This window comes from Ctenocephalides felis, unplaced genomic scaffold, assembly GCF_003426905.1.
Source record: "Ctenocephalides felis isolate EL2017-DRISC unplaced genomic scaffold, ASM342690v1 CF-g0.4_SCAFFOLD_03573, whole genome shotgun sequence".
Classification (NCBI taxonomy): domain Eukaryota; kingdom Metazoa; phylum Arthropoda; class Insecta; order Siphonaptera; family Pulicidae; genus Ctenocephalides; species Ctenocephalides felis.
The window spans coordinates 21,400,361-21,418,804 of NW_020539727.1; the positions used below are offsets into that span (position 1 = coordinate 21,400,361).

General features: G+C 26.3%; 2 protein-coding genes across 2 annotated transcripts in view; both read right to left on the minus strand.

Annotated features, from left to right (window-relative positions):
• Nucleotides 1-12,872, minus strand: part of LOC113388996 (neurexin-4) — a 55,307-nt gene extending 42,435 nt beyond the window's left edge. Inside the window, exons 1-2 of the mRNA XM_026626027.1 lie at nt 12,655-12,872; nt 8,676-8,792 (exon numbers count right to left, since the gene is read on the minus strand). Coding sequence (XP_026481812.1) covers nt 8,676-8,792; nt 12,655-12,718 — 181 coding nt within the window. The 5' untranslated portion in view covers nt 12,719-12,872. The remainder of the gene's footprint in view (nt 1-8,675; nt 8,793-12,654) is intronic.
• A 2,085-nt stretch (nt 12,873-14,957) lies between these two features.
• The window catches only part of LOC113389751 (tubulin-specific chaperone D-like), a 5,541-nt gene continuing 2,054 nt past the window's right edge, over nt 14,958-18,444 (minus strand). The window contains exons 2-5 of the mRNA XM_026626761.1: nt 17,862-17,998; nt 15,584-15,736; nt 15,110-15,243; nt 14,958-15,045 (exon numbers count right to left, since the gene is read on the minus strand). Coding sequence (XP_026482546.1) covers nt 15,115-15,243; nt 15,584-15,736; nt 17,862-17,998 — 419 coding nt within the window. The 3' untranslated portion in view covers nt 14,958-15,045; nt 15,110-15,114. The remainder of the gene's footprint in view (nt 15,046-15,109; nt 15,244-15,583; nt 15,737-17,861; nt 17,999-18,444) is intronic.

Genomic DNA, 18,444 nt, shown 5'->3' on the forward strand with positions numbered 1-18,444 from the left:
AAATAACATCTACTGTATGCTTGTTAAAAGAGACAATTATTAGGTGCTGTTTTCTTCAGTGCTCTTTTATTAATTTAGGATTAGTTGACATCATTCATCTATTTTCCAACCAAACCATACAACCTGATGGTCTAAATTTTATATATATTTAGGTATTGTTAATTTGATACCATCCTAAAAATTGACTTGTATTTCGATCACCAGTAAAGTAACTACTACAATAATTATAGTTTCAGATACTTATCAAATAATTATGGTAAGTATGATGGTTTGACTAATGGGTTTTACAGAATTACTTCTAGAATAAAATCTAGAACATATTTAATCGAAAACTAATTTTTAAACTTGGCCTCATATCAAAAGTGTATCAATGTTCACATAGTGCTGAAATCTTACCAAAATCAGTCAATTTTCATCACGCAGAATATTTAAAAAATTATACTTTCGAATAAATCAGTACAAATATCCCCTCTAATTTTATCAATGAAAGTTTGTAATAGTTGACACAAATCGTAATTTACTATTGTATATATATATATATATATATATATATATATATATATATACATATATAAAAGATTCTTAATAAGATTTAAGGGTGTTGTCACCCATATGTTTAATCCTATTAGTAAAGGCTGTCAGAAACAATCCGTGAAACTAGGGGATCCTAAATCAAATCCTAACCATATTATACATAATATATATATATATATATATTATATATATATATATATATATATATATATTGAAATGTCAGTATCCAGTAAGTCTAGAATAAATACATTGAGTAATGGAAGATTTTCTGTCTAGTTTTAAAATTAAATTATTTTTTCGTGACATCATCATAACATAAATTTGAAACTAAAGTCAGTCTCATGTGATGTTATTAAATACACAAACTAGATTTAGCTAAAATCAGCATAATTCCCAAATGACCCTTTAAAATTTATCAAATCATTCAGGATCACATCAGATCTTTAATAAATTTATCAGATCTCCGAAAAGTCTACCGAACCCTTGAGAATTTCACCAGATTTTTGTACCTTGTGGCACATTCTTAAAAATCTTAACTAATCAGCCTCTGGTCGATAATACAGTAACAAAAAAAATTCAAATTCAAGCTAACTATTTTTAAAAGTCAGGTCAACCCCGGAAAAAACAACGTAATTCGGCACCAAGAAAGCAACGTTAAAAACTAGGACTGTCTTAGTTAGATCTAAGAAGCGTTTTTTTGTTAAATGTTTTACCAATACTATACTAAATTACATTAAAATCACCAAAATTTGTTTTTGATGAATCTTTTGCCAATATTATACTACGTCACATTCAAATCACCAAAATTTTCAAATTGCCCCCCTGAATTACAAATTGCCCTCCAATGCGCTCCACGTTGGAAATCACTGATGTGGATATTACATTTTTCTTATTCATAATCATAAATATATTATATTTTAATATTGCCTTAGCCTATTAGTGAATATAAATGTTTGGCAAATGACAGTCTTCATTTGTTTTTAATGTCAAACTATGCCTCAAATATTTTCAAGGCCAAACATTAGACGGTTTTTGTAATTTTTTCCATTTATTTCTACAATCTAACTATATTTCTATAATCAAAAAATCCTAAAAATTCCCTTAACAAACTTAGAAAGATTTATCAAAATCTGAGTAATCGTTCAGAAGGATGATGCTTTCATACACCATTACAGAAGAATTCTAAGTAATCTAGTTTATATCTCTAGCAGATCGATAAAATTTTTATCATATTCTCAAAACTTTCGTAAATCTTTCTTCAAATCTTACTAGATTGTGGAAATTGTCAGCAGGATGTTATCTAATTCTTAAACAAAAGGCCAATTAATTGCTTTCCAGCAGCAAAATTAGGAATTCATTGAATATCATATTTGGCAAGTTTCAAGACAATTCATACCCTCAGTTCAGCCAGTTCTAAAAATATTTTGACATACTTTTCTATTATTAGACAAACCTACCATTCTGACTAAATCCATACCCTGTCCCATTTCTTGTTATGTCTTTATATTTCTTCTAAACTTTTGCTAAATTACTTTTACTATAACGATGTTACGGAACTCTTCGTCGGTTCGATTGCATTCCCCCGGATTGCATGTTTTATATCATTTTATTACTAAATCATTCATTTGGGTGCCCGCGATGTCTCCGATGGAGCCCTAGGGCGGCGCCCCCCAATCTTTGGCGATAAACACTCGATCGGAAAAGTTAGTCCGGGAAATAAAAATTGAGATAGTTAAGCACGGGGGAAATGAAAATGTAATAGTTACTTTTATTAGAAATTTAAAAAATTAAGTCAAATGATGTTGGGTTTATAAAATACATTTTTGAAACTGTTCAAGAGGGTACTACTATGTGCCTGAGATAATGTTTGCAAATGTGGCCCCATTTGATTTTATTGACACTGGTCTAGACTGTACATTTCATAACAACTAGTATCAATAAACTATTTGTTTGTGAGTGAGTTTGAAAAATTAATTTCTAGTTTCCAAGATAATTTTTCTATTTAGAATTCGTTTTGTATTGTAAGATTTCGTATCAAGTTTTAAAATAAAATATAAATTTTTTAAAAATTAGGAGCAATATGCTAAAAAATGTACTAAATCCTTTAGGCTTATTTGGACCTTTGATAAAAGCCTTTAGAATATTTTGTTTAATCAATTTATCAGAATTTTGTATTTTTTCCTTCAATGCTCTAAAAAGTTTTTTACGAGTGCATCGAGCATTTGACCCCGCATGATCCGAGTTCATTTAGTAGATTATACTTATACATTTATATTATATATATATATATATATATATATATATATATATATTATAAAAGAAGATACGGAACTTTACTACTATCAAAAATAACTGCAGGTTGACATGCAATCTGTAAAACTCGTACTGGAAAATCATATCTGATTTGACAAATAATTTTTGACATAGATTAACTTCTTTAATTAGTTACAAGTAATATATGAAAAGTCAAGATTTCCATTAATTTGCTAAAATTTCCAAGAATTCGATTTTCAAGAATCCTTCAATATTTACAAGAATCTTTAAAAAAGTTTGTAACGATCTAATAAGACTAAATATTTTTTTAGAAATCTATAAGGATTTAAGGAAATCTTACAAAGTTCTACAATAATTTAGGAAGGTTTTTCGGAATATCTGGTTCGTGCATATATTCACCCAAATTTTCAGGAATCCAATTTTCAAGGATTCTTCAAGAGTTACAAGGATCTTTAGAAAAGTTTGTAACGATCTAATAATTGTAGATATTTATGAGAATTTAAGGAAATCTTACAAAGTTCTACAGTGATTAATGAAGGCTTTTTAGAATATCTGGTTCGTGCAAATATTCACCCCTAAGATTTATTTATCACATCCAAAGTTGACTATGGATGTCCATTATTAATAATGTAAAAAAAATCATTTGACATTGTCCATCAATGAACTTTCATGAAGCAAATATGCAAATAAAATGCAAAATTCGATACAAGTGCAAAATATGCAAAATTTTTATGCAGATGTTATTGATATTGATATCATTATTCAATTTATGATGACTTGAAATTTGAGGCAGACATTGCAAACATTTTGGATTTTTTTAAAAAAAAAATATTCAAGAACAGTCTTTTTTTTTAAGTCATAAAATAGTCCCAAGTTTGATAAAGCAGCCAGGAAACTGATAAAAATGACAAGACTGGCAAAAATCTGATGAACATGGCAAACAAATTTAATAGAATTTAATCAAAATTAATTTTAATCAAAAGTCTACAAGAAACTGCCAAGAGATTTTCTAATACCTGGAAAAATTTCTAAAACTGTCCGTCAAGTTTCAAGAACCTGCCAAAATTTTCTAATCCATTAAATCGGTATAAATTTTCAAGAATCAACATTTTTTAATATCTGATTAATTTTCTAAAATCTGGCAAGATTTCAAGAACTTGCTAGGATTATCAAAAATCTGTCAAGAATTTACTTGAATTTTCAAAAATTTGTCATAATTTTCAAGAATCTGCCAACATTCCTTAATATCTAGTTAAGTTTTCTGAATTTTGTCAAGATTTTCAAGAACTTGCTAGAATTATCAAAAATCTGCCAAGACATTACTTGGATTTTCAAGAATTTGTCATAATTTTCAAGAATCTGTCAAGAATTTACTTAGGTTTTCAAGAACTTGCTAGGATTATCAGGAATCTGTCAAGAATTTACTTGGATTTTCAAAAATTTATCATGATTTTTAAGAACCTATCAATACTTTCAAGAATTTGACAAAAATTTCTAATATACTAAACTAAACTAGTGAAATTTTTAAGATTTTGGTAAAATTTTAAAGAACTTGCCCATATACTGTCTAATACCTCGTAATAGTTTTCAAAATCTAGCAGAATTTAAATAGATTTCTGAAACTATCAAGATTTTTAAGAATCTTGTCAAGATCTTCCAATATCTGGTAAAATCTTTTGAAATTTCCAAGAATCTTATAATATTTTTAATGATCGATTAAAATTTTCAAGAACTTATCTTCACCGACATTTAAATTAATATTCGTTTTTATACAGAAAATAATTTGTTAAAAATGTTCGAAGCAATATTAGTTAGTGCATGTTTTATTTAGCAACTTGCCAATAGTCAAAACAACAAATAATTTCTGCTCTTTATACACTAAATTTAAAATATATATTTATATATACAAAAATGTGTTAAAAATATTTATTATATAAAAAAACTACAGAACATGCTTTTAGCCTAAATACGATCTACATATAAAACTACATAAAACTAACAATAAATTTTTAAAATATAATTTCATATTTATCACTATATATATAGTTCTCAAAAATTCTCAAAACAATTTTATATATATATATATATATATATATATATATATATTCAATTTGAGTTTAAAATTCGGGCGTAACATAAATAAAAATAGTATGAAAGTTTTTTTTAAAGTTTATTTAAAATCCATACGTTTCGGTTAGCATCTTAGCCATCATTCAGTGGTAATCAAATTAAAAATTTTGTATCCTAATAATTCATATGCTATATTGGGATAGCAAAATTTAATTTGATTACCACTGAATGATGGATTTTAAATAAACTTTTAAAAAAAAATTCTCATACTATTTTTATTGATGTTACGCCCGAATTTTAATATATATATATATAGTTTAATTATTTATGTAAGGATGAGATTCCTTTTTAAAAAATTCGTCGCACAATTCTGGATCAGGTTCGAGCAAAGGCACAGCATTTTTCACCAAATCATCAAAATTTAGAAAATCAAACAACTTAATTGGTGGTTTGTCCTCCTTCGAATACAAAGAAACAGCAACACAATGATCCTCATCGAGCAAAGATTCCTCGAACCTCCATCCGTCTAAATATTCACCATTCACCTTGCAAACTGTATCCGAGACAACTTTGTCTTCAGACAAAGCACGACTTTGGATTTTCGAATGAAATATTTTGCAAGTTGACAGTGATGCCACATCCCAAGTTTTTGACATAGGATTCTTTTAGGCACCAGTGTCTGTAGAAGCCTTCGGTTTGTTTCTGCTCGTTGGCTTCTCGTTTGATGTTGCACCATTCGAGTGGTGAGAAATGTCTGGTCATGAGTCTAAAAAACTCTGCCAAGGGTCTGTTTTTGGTCGTGTACTCCATTTTCATGACGTCTACACCCAGTTTGCAAGGACCAAGTTCGCCAGCCAGGACTGCATAGTCGCCCTGGTGGGAAACGTTGACGTCCAATTGGTAGTCGGAGTTGTCCAAAAAGGGTTTGCCCTTATCATCGCGTCTAAATTTGATCTCGTTGTACTGCAAACCGGTGACGACATGAACAAACTTTCGGAGCATCAGACGTCCAACCAAAGACGCCTTAAAGGAGTCCCCAAAAACGTATTTACTGATCCTTTCCTTCTCCTCCTGCTGGATGCAGGATAAGGCGAATTGCATTTGCATTTTCGTCGGAGTCCAGGAGGACACGTTGAAAGCCCAACGTACACTAACCACCATTTTGATAAAAAAAACACTTAAAACTTTTTATTTTAAATTGTCCACCGCCTTACAAGTCTGTGTCCTTTCTACTCAACCTAAAGAGAAACAGAAAGACAACTTGACTTGATGGTTCCATTTAAAATGTTTGTTTGTTTGTTTTGATTTTGTGGATTTATTTATGACGTGCACATATGTTTCTATATTTCCATTAAAGATTGACCTGGTCTCGACCTCTCGCCATTGTGTTTTTATTGAGAATTTTTGAGAACGGTTATTTTAAAAATTGATATTTTAATAATCGACGAATGAGTTGAAAGATTGATTGTTCTTGTTGTTGTTTGTGGAATTTGGGTTATTGGACGGTGCAAAATGTTTTGTATCAGATCAAATTGTATATAAAGGTACTGCAAAAATCTTTTCCCGTAAGTGAAATTTAAAAATCTCGATTTGAATTTTAGAACTCATCAAAATTCATATCTTATCCAAGTTTTTGTAGTTTTTTTTTAACTTCCCATAGGGCAAGTTATAATAATCGCAAAAAAAATCGAAAATAAAATTTTTTACATATCTTTACGTTTCAAAGGTTTCTGAATATTTTGGCATACCTTGAAAAAAATGGATGTATGTGTGTGTATGTATGTGTGTGTATGTATGTGTGTGTGTGCATATACAAATTTTCGTCGATGATTTCGAGAACACGGATGAAGCGATTTGAATAATTCAAAAAACATTCCATTCCTATTGATAGGGAGATGTGCTGATTAGTTTTTGGCAAAGGCACGTCCAGCCGTTACGGAGATACAGAGCAAAGAGTGCATAAAATACAAATCCAGTTTTTGAGACAACTGAGTATCGGATTTGAATGATCTAAAAAAACATTCAATTTGTGATGATTGGGAGAAGAGGTGATTAGTTTTTGGCAAAGACAGGTCCCGCCATTTTGAAGATACAGAGCTAAATGTGCAAAAAATGGCAGTTTTGATCCGATTTGAATGATCTAAAATTGGTAAAATTTAAGGATTTCATAAAACTATTAAGAATTTGAACAAACTATTAAAAGTTATTAAAAATCTGTATATAATTTTTTTTATAAAATACTGTAAAAATGTTTTTCCATCAGTGTAATTTATAAATCTCAATTTAAATTTTCAACAAATTTGTAGTACAAACAGTGTGTCCCTATAAACTCATCAAAAAGCAGATCTTGATCAAGTTTTTTGGTACTTTTTGTTAAAAAAAAATTAATATCTCAAAATTTTTAAAGAAAGCTCATGGATTTTAGTATTTGTTGTCATAGTAGACACGTTGATGTAAAACATACTCAATTTTCAAGTTTGTAGTACAAACGGTGTGTCCCTGAGAGCTCATCAAAATACAGAACTTAAATCTTGGCCAAGTTTTTTGGTACTTTTATTTAAAAAAAAATTAATATCTCAAAATATCAAAAGAAAACTCATTGATTTTTGTATTTGTTGTTATAGTAGACAAGTTGATGTAAAATATACTCAAATTCCAAGTTTGTAGTACAAACGGTACGTCCTGAAGAGCTCATCAAAATACAGAACTTCAATCTTGGCCATATTTTGGGTACTTTTTGTTGAAAAAAAGTTAATATCTCAAAATTTTGAAACAAAACTCATCGATTTTAGTATTTGTCATCATAGTAGACACGTCGATATAAAATATACTCAAATTTCAAGTTTGTAGTACAAACGGTACGTCCTGAAGAGCTCATCAAAAAGCAGATCTTGACCAAGTTTTTTGGTACTTTATTTAAAAAAAAATTAATATCTCAAAACATCAAAAGAAAACTCATTGATTTTAGTATTTGTTGTTATAGTAGACAAGTTGATGTAAAACATATTCAAATTTCAAGGATGTAGTACAAACGGTACGTCCTGAAGAGCTCATCAAAATACAATCTTGGCCAGATATTCGGTACTTTTTGTTTAAAAAAGTTAAAATTTCAAAATTTTGAAAAAAAAAACTCAGATTTTAGTACTTGTTGTCATAGTAGACACGTTAATGTAAAACATACTCATGTTTCAAGGTTGTAGTACAAACTGTACAAACTGTACAAACTGTAGCTCATCCATATACAGAACTTCAATCTTGATCAAGTTTTGTATACTTTTTGTTTCAAAAAAGTTAATATATCAAAATTTTGAGAGAAAATTTTTCGATTTTAGTATTTGTCATCATAGTAGACACATTGATGTGAAACATATTCAAATTTCAAGGTTGTAGTATAAACGGTACGTCCTGAATAGCTCATCAAAATGAAAACTTAGATCTTGGTCAAATTTAAATTAGTGCAAACATAGTACTATATAAAAAAAACTGTATTTTAACTGTAAACATTTAAAACCAGTCCATTACCAATAATACAATCTAGATCAATTTCTAATAATGTTATTAGAAACTTATTTCAATATACAGTTTTCCAAATCAAATACCATTTTGTATATCGATTAATTTTTCTATTCCATTTTATATTTATAATGATTTCCTAACACATTTCCTTCTCGATCTGATACAAAACATCAAAATATCTACTAAAAGGTTAATACCTAATTTAATATTATTTACAACAATTATCTACAGCATGCAATACGAGTACTATAATACATATAAATAAAAAATATAAAACTGACCTTCTAGTCTTGCATTTTCAGGACCTCTTTCGCTCAAATGTGAGGTGGCTTTTAAGGCAGCTCTATCGAGCAATGGGGTGTTACATTCGTATTCTGAGTAATATTTCGATACAAACTCTGAAAGAAAAGGAAAATAAAATATATAGAAACTATATTTTAAAATCCAAAACTAATATAAACAAAAATAGTAATTAATCATTTTATTAAATAGCTAATCATTCTCTTCATTAGATAAATGTCTTAAAAGTAACAAAGCAAAATTGGAGTTCCACAAGGTCCTATTAAGACCTTTGTTATTCATAATATTCGTAAATGATAAAGGTATAGACCATATATAGATACAATGATTATCAAAATTCTGCCGAGACATTACTTTGGATTTTCAAGAATTTTTCATAATTTTCAAGAATCTGCAAACATTCCTTAAAAATGTTAGAAGCAATATTAGTTAGTGCATGTTTTTATTATTATTTTTATTGGAGTACCACAAGGTTCCTATTAAGGATCTTTGTTATTCATAATATTTTGTATTATAATCTGGTTTTGATAAATACTAATTATTCTGTTCTATGTGTTAACACGAATTGCATAAAATTTGTCTATCATGTTTGTTTATAAAATAAAGTTTTTAGTAAGATTTTCTGTAATATTTTAGATATAATCTCTCTATATATTGAATGCAATCTATCTGGTTTTGATAAAATAACTAATTATTCTCTTTGATATGTTAACACGAATTGCATAAAATTTGTCTATCATGTTTTTTTTATAAAGTAAAAGTTTTAGAGGAGATTTTATGGAATATTTTAGATATAATCTCTCTATAGATTTAATACAATCTATCTGGTTTTGATAAAATAACTAATTATTCTCTTCGATGTGTTAACATGAATTGCATACAATTTGTCTATATCATGTTTGTTTATAAAGTTGAAGTTTAGTAAAGATTTCATGTAATATTTTAGATATAATCTCTCTATATTGTGCAAATTTTTTTATACACAAATTTAATACAAATACAAACTTGGACCTAGCATTTATGACACAAAGTTAAAATCAACACACAAAAACAATAAATAAATAAAATATATATACATATTGAAAAATAATCATCTGATGCATTAAAAGTGTGTATAATATTTCCATTTCCAATCCAAGCATTGCTCAACATTTTTGTCAAAATTTCTCTTTTGAGGTTATGAAAAACAAAGCAAAACGGAGTACCACAAGGGTCATATTAAGGACCTTTGTTGTCCATAATATTTGTAAATGATATAGGTTAAATCATGTATAGGATACAATGATATAGGACTATATATAGAATACAAAGAAGATCTATAAGTGTGGTTTCAGTGAAAAAGATCTTGGTTCTACATGGATAATTTATTTATTTTCTCTGAAAGCTTTCAAGCAAAAGCAAAGCTTTTTCTCCAAACTTGTTACTATTGCTAAATGTAGCAAGAATTCCCATTATTGAATTTGCTGCTTCCAATTAAAGACTTCAATCAAATAGTAAATTGAGGATAATGTGTGCATATCAATACAATTACAAAATTACTGCACACAGCCAATAGGTATCTACATAAATAACAAATAAATAATATATATGTAAAAAAAAAATACAACTCAATATATATTTGGGCCTTGGCAAAATAATTAGTCTCTTCGAAGCATTCACTCGAATTGCATACAATTTGCCTTTTTGCATGTTTATTTATAAAGTAGAAGTTTTAGTAGAGATTTTATGTAATATTTTAGATGTTATCTCTATATAGATTTTGTGCAAAAGCAATTCAATTTATTCAAGCACAAATTTATACAAATGTCAAAAGCTTGGACCTACCCTTTATTGACACAAAGTTAAAATTAACACATAACACATAAGAAAATAAAATAAATATATCAATGAATATCTATAAGTGTGGTGTCGGTGAAAAAAGATCGTGGATTCTTCATGGATAATTTATTTATTTTCTCTGAAAGCTTTCAAGCAAAAGCAAAAGCTTTTTCTCCAATATATAGATTATATATATATATATATATATATATTATAATATATATAATATATATATTTATATATATATATATCTATATCTAAAGTAATTTATAAGAGTAAATACCATATATAAGTCCGAAAAGTATACAATAAAATCTATCTGGTTTTGATAATTTTCTCTTCTCCGATGTGTTAACACGAATTGCATACAATTTGTCTATCATGTTTTTTTTATAAAGGTAAGTTTTAGTGGAGATTCTATGTAGTATTTTAGATGTAACCTCTCGATAGATTTTGTGCATTTGTTTCATACACAAATTTAATACAAATATCAGCTTGAACCTAGCCTTATTGACACAAAGTTAATTTTAACACACAAAACATAAATAATAAAAATAAATGTTTTAATATTTAAAAATAATATGCTGATGCACTATCAAGTGTGTGTATAATATTTTGGTGGTATTTTAAATAAATTATACTAATTTCAAACCATTGCTCTCAAATTTTTGTCAGTTGGCGGTTATGAAAAAACAAAGCAAAACTGGAGTACCCCAAGGGTCCTATTAAGGACCTTTGTTTTCATAATATTTGTAATCGAATTAGGTATGGACCATGTATAGGATACATAAATACAATGAAGATCTATAAGAAATAATGTGTGTATCGGAGAAAAAAGATCTTGGGTTCTTCATGGATAATTTATTATCTCTAAAAGCTTTCGAGCAAAAGCAAAAGCTTTTTTCTCCACTTGTCCATCACTAAGCTTTATTTAGCTAATGTAGCAGAAATTTCCATAAACTGAATTAAATTAGTCACTCTAAAAATAGACTTCAATCAAAGAGTAAATTGAGTATATGCCGTGTATTTCGATATGACTATAAATTATCTGCATAAATAAACAAATAATTGATAATATAATGTATGAAAAAATATACAATAAATCTTTCGGGCCTTGGCAAAATAATTAGTGTCTTCGATGCATTAACTCGAATCGCATACAATTTGTCTATCATGTTTGTTTATAAAATTTAAGTTTTAGTAGAGATTTTATGTAATATTTTAGATATATCTCTCTATAGATTTAGTGCAAATTGTTTTATACACAAATCTAATACAAATATGAAGCTTTAAAACCTAGCATTTATTGATACAAAGTAAAATTAACACATAAACATAAGAAATACAAATAAATATATCGATGAATATCTATAAGTATGTTTCGGTGAAAAAAGATCTTGGGTTCTTCATTGATAATTTATTTATTTTCTCTGAAAGCTTTCAAAGAAAACAAAAGCGTTTTTGCCAAACTTGTCGACTACTAAGCTTTATAAGCTAATGTAGCAGAAATTCCCATAAACTGAATTAAATTAGTCACTATAAAATAAAGACTTTGAGAAACAAAATAGTGTGCATATAATATGATTACAATGTGGTCTATAATAACTAAAAAATTTATAACGATATAAGAAGTAGAAAGAAGTATACTATATTAACTAATTATTCCCTTCGATGTGATAACACGAAGTGCATACAATTTGCCTATCATATTTATTTATAAAGTTGAAGTTTTAGTGAGATTCTATGTAATATTTTAGATGTAATCTCTATATAGATTTTGTGCAAAAGCAATTTAATTTGTTTCAAACACAAATTTAATACAAGTGTCAAGCTTAGACCTAGCCTTTATTGACACAAAGTTAAAATTAACACATAAAACAAATATATATATATTATATATATTATATATATATAATATTCAAAAACGGATATTCTAGTGCATAGCCAGTGTGTGTAAAATAATTCTGTTTATATAAATCAAAATATTTATTGCTCAAAATTTTTGTCAAAAATTCTCCATTTTGAGGTTGTGCCCCCAAAATATAAAAGCCAACAAAACATTGTACAAAACCAATTTAACTTCTGCATTTTACACACATATTACCAAATCAATTATCAACATCTATCAATTACTATATTTACCTGCATTTACACTAAAAACTGCAATGTTTACAAGAAAACACAAGACACTTGTAAACAGGTCCATGTTTAATCTTTGCACTTTCGTCGACACAACATACGATTTAGTAACAAAACGCACTTGTATTACAAAACTATTATAATAATAATGGAGATATAGTATTATTATAATTATTACTACTATTATTATTATTAATGGGACGTTTACATATTTAATATTAATTCGGTTACGCCCAAAACAACACTACTTGTTCTTCGTCGTCGTTGAACGATGAAGTGAATCATTTTGTTTGGAGTGAAGTTAGCAACGAAAAGCGAATAGTCCGGGCTATGGTCGTGATTGGATGATTATGAGAATAAGCAAAGGGGCACAGACACGAAATTTGAAATTTGAAATTGTATTGAAAAATAGTTGTTGAATTAAGTAGTTTGTTTATGATATTTGTTGTAAATGTTTATAGATTTATAAATAAATATATATCACATACTGTAAGGATTCTTTTATAATTTCAGGCAAAATGTGTCGTTTTTGTAATATTTTTGAACCAATTTACAATTTTAAAAAAATTATATTCCTAATAACTGTTTATAGTATACTATATATTTCGTTTTTTGTTTTGAATCATTTTCTGTAAATAAAACACACCAATTTTATAGAATTATATGAAAAAACTTAAACACAATCAACAAAAACTTGCTTAATAATTGTATTTGTGCAAAAGCTATTTCAAAAAATTAAATTAAAAATAATAATAACCATTTTATAATTATGTTTAAAACAAATTCCTATATGTCTAATTAAATACACAAACCATTTTTCTAATAAAATCATTATTATAAGCAAAGGGACAAAGACACAAAATGATATTTTAAATTTTAATTAAAATGGTATATGTTGTTTAAGTGTGTTGTTTGTTTGGATTATTTGTCTTAAATATTTATAGCTTTATAAATATTATATATATATATATATATATATATATATATATATCACATACTGTTGGGACAAGTTTTTCGTAATTTGGGAAAAAATGTGTCATTTTTGTAATATTTTTGAACCAAAACTAAAATCTTCAAACCAAATTATGTTTCTAAAAACATTTTATAAAGTACTATACGTTTTGAGTCCTAATTTGAATCATTTTCAGTGAATAAAATACACAAATTATATTAGAAATATATGAAAAAACTGAAACACAATGAATAAAAACTTGCTTAATAGTTGTATTTATGTGAAAATTGTATATAATTTATAAAATTAAGTTAAAAATAATAAAAAACATTTGAAATTATGCTTAAAACAAACTCCTATATATAACATAAATAATATATAATATATATAATATATAATACACAATTTTTATAAAATAATCTGTTGTTTTTGTAATATTTTTGAACCAAAATTAAAATTTTCAATTAAAATTATGTTTCTAAAAACTGTTTATAGACTATTATAAGTTTCAAATCTCAATTTGAATCATTTTCAGCGAATAAAACACAAATTAAGTGTTGTATTTATGTGAAAATAATATATATTTTATTAAATTTGAGTTAAAAATGATAGAAATTATGTTTAAAATAAACTCCTATATATGTAAATAAATAAACAAGCCATTTTTTTAATAAAATCATTATTTATTTATATAAATAGTCATACAAAAGTGCTTGTTAAAATAATTTTCAATACATAATAGCTAGGCAATGTTAATAAATATATTTTAGAATCTGATACAATTTTATTTTTTGTTAATTATGAATTCAAAAATTTATGAAACTTATTATGGAAAAAACCTAATTATATCAATAAAGTGTAATAAAAAGTCTTTCAAGTTAAAAAAATTTAAATGTCTTTTTTAAAACACGAAAATAAATAAGTGATGTCTGAATATAAATAAAATGCAAATTTATGAAAAAATATTATTCTTAATTTATTTTATTAATATATATTATAAAATGCAAATTCCTTGACATGAAATTCAAATTTATAATAAAGTGCTCCACACAAAGCTGTGAAATATAATAAATTAATTTAAAAAAATATGATCGAATATACAAATGAATTTAAAAATTATTTAACCTTATTAAGGACAGTTTTTACCAATATGTTTGCATTTGCATGCCCAAAAATTCGAAATAATACTTTTAAAACATAAAAATAAATAAGCAATGGATATATAATTTAAAAAAAAATAATTATTCTAACTCGTCAGCTTAAAATTGCAAAAGCATACTTATAAAATATCATAATATAATATAAAAAATATATAAACTAAATATGCATTTAACCATTTAATTGTCATATAAAAGTTTTCTTAGTCAAGCATACTTATCACATACAATTGTTTTTTATATCGTTTGCATCACACAAAGGAGGGAATATCTTCAGTAAATAATCTGAAATAAGAATAATAATTATATATATATATATATATATATATATATATACAAATATATTTACTTTAACTATTTATTTTGTGAAGATCCAGGAGTTATCGGTGGAGGCACCCCCAATAATTTGCATACATCGTTTCTCATAGTTCGAACTTCTTGTACGGAACCATCCCAATTTCCTTCTGACAAATAAGTCATCACCTAAAATAAAATATAAATGGTAAGTAATAATTTAACCATCTGTAGTAATAATAGAATAAATATTAAAGTTAATTGTTGAAAGTTGATTTATGTGCATTTATTTATTATATCTCTTGTAACTTTTAAACAGTTTGTCTTAAGTACACAAAATATTTGGCAAATTTGTACAAAATACTAATATCATAATGACCTACAGTAACTCGGTATACTTTAAATAAAAAAATAAAGAAAATCTAGATACTTCTACATCACTTTTATATCCAGATTCTATGTAAACATTCTTTATCGAGGTGCTCTAGAGTCTTATAATAATGAGAATAAATCAATTTTCTATTATTACCTCGTCCAGGTCATCACCAGGTATGTCCAGACAATCCGAATGAATTATAAGAGCCTCGTAGAATTTAGTGGCAGTAGTTTTCCTAACGTGCATTACGGAGTGGCCCAATAGTACAGAAATTTGTATCAGTGCTTTTCTTCTCACACTTTCGAACTAAAAAAGAAGAAAATATAAAATAATATTAGACAATCTCTAATAATTTCTAAAAATTTGTTAAAATTGTCTAAAAATTCTTCGCAGATTCTCAATTTGCCAAAACTTTCTTGAATCTAGAAAGATTTACATGAACACAAATTAATGAAGTTTTTCTTAATATTTTCAAGTTTTTCTTAAATTTGTCAACAAGATTTTTTTAAATATACCAAAATGTTCGTGAATCTGTTAAGATTTTGAAGAATCTGCTAAGAATTTCAAGAATCTGCTAAGATATTTATGAATCTACTAAGATTTTCAGAAATCTTAAGGTTTTAGGAATGATAAGATTTTTTAATATTTTGAAAATTTTCTTAAATTTTTCTTTTAAATTTTCAAGTTTTTCTTAAATTTGTCAACAAGATTTTTTTAAATATAACAAATTTTTTTTTATTCTGTTAAGATTTTCATGAATCTGCTAAGAATTTCAAAAATTTGCAAAGATTTTTACGAATCTACCAAGATTTTCAGGAATCTTAAGGTTTTAGGAATGATAAGGTTTTTCTTAATATTTTAAAGGTTTTCTTAAATTTTTCTTTTAAATTTTCAAGTTTTTCTGAAATTTGTCAACAAGATTTTTTTTAAATATACCAAAATTTTCATGAATCTGTTAAGATTTTGAAGAATCTGCTAAGATATTTATGAATTTACTAAGATTTTCACGAATCTACTAAGATTTTCAAGAATCTTAAGGTTTCAAGAATGATAAGGTTTTTCTTAATATTTTAAAGGTTTTCTTAAATTTTTCTTTTGAATTTTCAAGTTTTTCTTAAATTTGTTGACAAGATTTTTTTAAATATAACAAAATTTTCATGAATCTGTTAAGATTTTGAAGGATCTGCTAAGAATTTAGTATATATTAAGTATATATATATATATAAATAAAAAAAAAAAAAAAAAGGAAAAAAAATTTTCAAGAATCTGCTAAGATTTTCATGAATCTACTAAGATTTCAGAAATCTTAAGGTTTCAAGAATGATAAGGTTTTTCTTAATATCTTAAAAATTTTCTTAAATTTGTCTTTTAAATTTTCAAGTTTTTCTTAAATTCGTCAACAAGATTTTTTTAAATATACCAAAATTTTCATGAATCTGTTAAGATTTTGAAGAATCTGCTAAGCATTTCAAGAATCTTATAAGATTTTGATGAATCTTACTAAGATTTTCATGCATCTCAAAAGACTTTCATGAATCTTACTAAGATTTTCGCGGATCTGATAAGATCTTCAAGAATCTTACTAAGATTTTCATGGATCTTGCTAAGATTTTCATGGATCTTGCTAAGATTTTCATGAATCTTGCAAAGATTTTCATGAATCTTGCTAAAACATAATTAATCAACTAAATAACATTAATATAGTAAAAAATCTGCTAAAAAAAATTCAATAAACTTCTAAAAAATTAATTGATGTGCTAAAAATATTCATTGAATTGTTGAAAAACTCAATAATCCGCTAAAAAATTAATTAAATTACTAGAAAATTCGTTAAGATGCTGAAAAATGCATTTTCTGCCAGGATTTTTAAAGATCTACCGAGCTTTTCAAGAATCCGTCAAGATTTCTAAGAATCAGCAAAGATTCCTAAGAATCTACTAAGATTTTCACAAATCTCATAAGATTTTCATCAATCTTACTAAGATATTTATGGATCTCATAAGATTTTCATAAATCTCATAAGATTTCCATGAATCTTACTAAGATTTTCATGATGTGATGATATATAATAAGATTTTCATGAATCTCACTAAGATATTCATGAATCTTGCTAAAACTTAATTAATCAACTAAAAAACACTAATATACTAGAAAATTCTGCCAACAAATTCAATAAACTTCTAAAAAATTAATAATTGTGCTAGAAAAATCATTAAAATTTTAAATAAATTCAATAATCCACTAAAAAAATAATTAAACTACTAGAAAATTCATTAAGATGTTAAAAAATTCATTTTCTGCCAAGATGTTTAAGGATCTAATAACGCTTTCTAAGAATCTGTTAAGATTTCTGAGAATCAGCTATGATTTCTAAGAATCTGCTAAGATTTTCAAGAATCTGCTAATATCAAATTATTTATAATCATCTTACTTGTATTAGTTGGCAAAAAACGTTGATACTGGCTAGAATTTTATAGATCTTTTTAGAACCCTTTATTTCTGATCTCGACAAAGCCAGAATTTGTGTTGAAAACTCTGCATCGTCATTGAATACTTTGGAAAAGGATCCTGAAAGAAAAAAATAAATAAAAACTAATGGTGTATGGTATCGTGCCTTAAGGCAAATTGCTGTAACTTCCCGTATCGTAATGAAATATTCGAGAAATTTTAAACGTATTCAAATATATTATTACAAATACTGTAATTGTTTCATTATTTTTGCATTATCTTGTTATATCTGAACAAATCAAATGTAAATCATAAATCATAAATCAATTTATCTCCAGAACATTAACAATCGTCATTTCATTTCGAACTCAATTTCAAAAAAAAAAAATAGTTGCACAAAATTGAAAAAGTGCTCCCGCATAGTCACAGTCTAAACGCATTTGTAAATAATTCCATGCGACATTTTCACTTGCACTGTGCTTAGCTTGGCGGCATTTTCACATTTTTCAATAGTTTTCTTATTTTAAAAATTAGTTAAATTTAATAATTTTGTGAAAACTATTGAA